Source organism: Gavialis gangeticus, unplaced genomic scaffold, assembly GCF_001723915.1.
Source record: "Gavialis gangeticus isolate Ggan-Ray unplaced genomic scaffold, GavGan_comp1, whole genome shotgun sequence".
NCBI classification, from domain to species: Eukaryota; Metazoa; Chordata; order Crocodylia; family Gavialidae; genus Gavialis; species Gavialis gangeticus.
Genome location: NW_017729026.1, coordinates 17267816 through 17272750, shown reverse-complemented (window position 1 = coordinate 17272750; position 4935 = coordinate 17267816). Strand labels below are relative to the sequence as shown.

General features: G+C 39.4%; 1 protein-coding gene across 5 annotated transcripts in view; it reads right to left on the bottom strand.

The window, feature by feature from the left end:
- Window positions 1-4935, bottom strand: part of FAM184A (family with sequence similarity 184 member A) — a 265054-nt gene that overhangs the window by 39089 nt on the left and 221030 nt on the right. For 4 of the 5 annotated variants that reach the window (XR_002097914.1, XM_019520036.1, XM_019520034.1 and 1 more), the window contains 2 exons: window positions 2586-2703; window positions 1097-1201 (listed from right to left, as the gene is read on the bottom strand). Coding sequence is in view for 4 of the 5 variants with exons in the window: in XM_019520036.1 (XP_019375581.1) it covers window positions 1097-1201; window positions 2586-2703 (223 nt within the window). In the remaining variant the exon portion in view is untranslated. Of the gene's footprint in view, window positions 1-1096; window positions 1202-2585; window positions 2704-4935 lie in introns of those variants that run through there. The other variant, XM_019520038.1, reaches the window with a different exon arrangement.

Sequence of the window (4935 nt, the reverse complement as noted above, 5' to 3'; positions counted from 1 at the left end):
GCAGGGCTCCCACCCCCCTGCCACTCCTCACACCCACCAACGCCCACCCACACCCATAAACAGCCGACGCCATGCCTCTAACTTACCTTTGACAGTGCTGGAGGCAGCAGGAGCACCACATAAATGCTCTGGCCAGAAACCAGAGCATCACTCCTTTAGGACCAACTCCAGGGTTGCCTCTGGGACCATGCCTTGCTCTGCTGTTCTGCGGCATTTTTTTTTTTTTGACCCCTGGATATTCAGGGGTCTAATTTTGCCCCTGCGCTGCAAATATGCAGTGTGGGGAACACTCTTTTTGTTCCTAAACATGCATCTTGCAGCACCTCGAAGGAGCTTGAGATGCTGCAAGATGCATGTGTGCACTTGCCTGGAAGCCCCCAATGAGGCCAAACAGACAATTCTCTGACACTAACTATTATAAAGATCTATGTGAGCGAAACTAGACAAAAACTATGTACCAGATAGAGTGATTGCTCAAAAATGATAAAGGCCAGAGACACCAGAACACAAGCAGAAGAACATTTTTCACAGAATAATCACTTCTTGTCTGACCTCACAGTTCTCATGTTCAAGAAAAATTTACAAAACACCTTCAAAAGATGAGCCTGGAAGCAAAAATGCTTTAGTTTCCTGGACACTAAGAACCACTGATGTGACTTCATGGTCCATTATAATCTACTTGATCCTTGCTAATCTCTTCATTTCATGCTTGATAACAACCTACTGAAATGATGCTGCTTTCCACTCATCAGGTTTTTACTACAGCTCTCTTGTCAGTTAGCTACTTGATCATCTATCCTGTTCCTATTTATTTCTTATTTATTTATCTATTTAGCTCTGCTGTGCCTGCTTCTCTCCCAAAGACCTGAGGAAGAGAACCATGATACCTGAAAGCTTGCCTAAATCTACTGGAACAACTGCATGGCTGGGATAACAGGTATCACACAAAAAACTTCCATCTCAAGTATTTTCTGGGCCATCAAGACTACAATATCACTTCAACACTGCCATCCAAAGTTTGGTCTCTAGACATTTTTCTACCACACATTAATTTAGACTTATTTTTCATTTTAGCTATAAAGCTTGTGTTACATACCTTCACCAGTGGATTAATAACACCAACGTTAGGGCTTGCATTAAAGACCTTGTTGAAGTTAGTCTCTCTGTTAACCAGTTCCAGTTGATAGAATTTTTTGTCCTCCTAACAAAGAAGAGCAAGAAATTAGAACCTCTCTTCGTGCATTTGCAATTAGCTAAAAACCATACATGTATAAAAAACTGTTTCAAACATAATTAGCTCTAAATATTTTAGAAGTAACCTATATTTCTATGAATTCCTTTCAATTTTTATTTAAAATGTATGTTTATAGCATACCACAGGCAATTAAAGGAATACCAAATAGCTTACATTTATAGGATTCTGTTGTTTATATTTCACCCTTAAGAAACATAGTCTGGTGGATTATACATAGGCAAGGACTCAGAATACTTAATTTCTAGTTTTTGTACTGTCTAAATTATAACCAGATAACCATTCTGAACCTCAGTCTTCAATTTTTGTTTCTGAATCAGGAACATCAGAATATCCTGTCAAGCTGCTGTGGATTTAATTTAAGAGATGTGGAGACTCTGGACAGAATCTTATTTCATTGTATATGTTCAAATTGCACTTATCCAAGCCACGTAGCTGCCATTTGGGACACTTACAGTAAGTGATTTTACTATACAGGCATACCTCGTTTTATTGCGCTTCGCTTTATTGTGCTTCGCAGATACTGCGTTTTTTACAAATTGAAGGTTTGTGGCAACCTTCATTGTTGTCTTATTTTAAGAAATTTGCCACAGCCACCCCAACCTTCAGCAACCACCACCCTGATCAGTCAGCAGCCATCAACATTGAGGCAAGACCCTCCACCAGCAAAAAGATTACGACTCGCTGAAGGCTCAGATGATGGTTAGCATTTTTTAGCAATAAAGTATTTTTTAATTAAGGTACGTACATTTTTTTTAGACATAATGCTATTGCACACTTAATAGACTACAGTATAGTGTAAACATAACTTTTATATGCACTGGGAAACCAAAAAATTCGTGTGACTCGCTTTATTGCGGTGGTCTGGAACTGAACCCATAATATCTCCGAGGTATGCCTGTACATGCTTATGCATTTGCACAGCTACTGAGCATGTGCAGGAAGCTGCGCTCTGGTAAAGCAGGTACCTGATTCTGTACACATGAACCCGAGCAAAAGTTCCAAAACTGCTGCTCAGCAAACGTGGGGGAAGGAGGACCCTCTCTTGTTTGCCCCGAAGCCTAATGATTAGTGCATGGGCGTTTCCATACTTGTTTTGAAAAGCAGTTGAAAATTGTAGGTCCCAGTTCCTCAGTTTACAGTATCATGCCCAATCCTGCAAAAGTTCATGTATATGTTTAACTTTATTAACTGTGACAGCTCCATTATAGTCAGTGGGATATTAGCATGTGCATATTAAGTCCGTTTTGAACACTTTTCCCCAGACATGTTTATATCCTTCAAAACTTAAAATATGTAAAAACAAAAAAACGAAAGCAAACAAAAACCTTACAATCAGTTTTTTTATGAGTTGATCCCTCTCTGCAATCAGATCTTTCAATTCTGCAATAAGCTGCAAATCTTCTGGTCTTGATTCCCTGTTTTGATATTTTTCTTCCATTTCTTCTAAACTTTATAGGAGAGAAATAGCACATCTTAAACTTAATATAATCCAAAAAAAAATGAATATGGTCATATTTTTGATCAGTACAATAGGATCTGTAATTAATAGAAAACAGGAAACCATTCCTCTCACACATTAAAATTTCAATATGAACATGAATCTGAATTATTAAAGAGGTTTTAACAAGTTTGGATTTCATATAAGACTATTCTCTTGCTGTACCAAATAACATTTTGGGTAAGATTTTAAAAACTCTGTACATGTAACCGTCAGTACCATTAAAGAAATCTGGTTGGGACTGGACTGAAAATCCCTTTGAGCAAGGAAAAATAAATGAACTGGAATCACAGGATGCGTTTAAGAAAAACTAGTTCTCATGTACTAGAACAGGAGTAACTAATCTAATTTAACTTGAATTTTGAGTAGTCATCAAAATGTATCTTGGCTGACTTGTTCTTAGGCACTGAGCAAAAACAAGAGTCCTGATATTTATCTAATACATTATGAGATTATAAAGAGGTGCACAGATATCATATTGGAGAGAGAAACAGAAACAGACAAACAGGGTTGGCACCATCTTTCTCAGCTGATGTGGAGGAGAGTGGGGCAAAGATATCCGAGAATGGTGAATACTAATTAGTAACGAATTCCTGGCTGAAAACCCAACTTAGCACCATTAGACATGGAAATAAAGTAATTAGCTGCAAGAAAAGCAATTAATACTTGGATATTAGCATTTCAAGAGGAAAATAACAGTCGATTAGGTTGAGAAAAATATGAAGAAACTGAAAATGCAGAAGGGAAAGCATTAAAGGAGAAAACTGAAACAAGCCAGCCAATTTAGGAAATGGTTATAGAAGAAACAGCATAAGAATCTTTATATTTTTAGCAAAAGATACAGTTTTGAAAGTGTTTTCAGGAAACTACCTCAAAACACCATTTGTTGCTAAAACATAATTTTCAAATTCCTAATTGATGCTGAATATTTTCCAGTAGAAAACTGCTGAAACACTTTTCTGTCAAACTCAACTTTCATGTAGTTTACTGTCCTAAGTTTCAAAATAGGCCCAGACTTTAGAATCTTAGGAGAAAAAACCCTGAAAAATTACAACTTAAGGTATTCAGTCAGCATCAATTTAATTTTACAAAACTTGCTGAGATAGATATAACTTTTTTATTTTAAGGCAGTATTTTCTGTTCAAAAGCAGTCTTATAATCTTGACACGCGTATGCCTAAAATTTATAAGAATAACATTAGGTGGTAAATTGAGCATGCTTAGTGAATCTGTTCATGTCTTAACACGAGGATATTTCCTCTCTCTAACAGATGGAAGAAAAATGTTAAAGGGGGTCACATGATTCAACGATATAGTCTCCCTCCTTGTAGCTTCATTATGGAAGACCTCTAGTTTGATTGGTACAGGAACACAGAGACTTCTACTAGCTGGTGAAAGTTCTCCAATAATGAGTGAATATAGAGGCCTTATAACTACCTCTGGCAGATGACGGGAGATATAGCAACTAACATAGAGTGCATGGTCTGAGGCAAGGAAAAAGGATCCAGGTTACAAGGACAGGGAGTAATAGCAATATATGCAAGGACTCATTTCATTTGCAACTCTGCGTAATACGCAATCAAGGTCCCCCACAAATCACTAACTTATTGGCCTCTGTTCTGGCACCATGCACAGCTTCTGGGGGGCTGCATAAAAGAGGCCACATATTTTGGTCTGCAGAACACTTCTTTTTGGGGTGTGCAATCATGAATTTACCACCTTCCAATTCAAATAATGTAATTCTTATAAAATGGAAAAGAAAGAATTAGAGTGAGCATACCAACTAGGGCTGTGCAAAGCTTCTGGTGGCGATTTGATTAGGAGGAGATTCGACCCGATTCGGTGGCCTAATTTCCAAATCCGAATCAAATCAGGGACCAATTAAAAGGTCTGACTCAATTTGAAGCTCTCCGAATCTTTGGCAAAGGGAGCTGCAGCTGGAGCTGCAGATGGTAAGTGGGGGCTGGGGGAGGGGACCATGGGGGGCCCCTGCCAGGCCCTATCCCCTGCCTGCTCCCCCAGCCCACCTCATGGCTGCCCTGCCTGCCCCAGCTCCTGGTGCTGTAAAAAAAAGCCCTGACTCACCTGGTGCTGCCAGGTGGGTGGGCAATCCCTGCTGCCCCAAGCTGCATGGGGGGCTCTGCACGAGCCTCCCGAACCCCTCCTGCTCCCCCCCCCCCCCC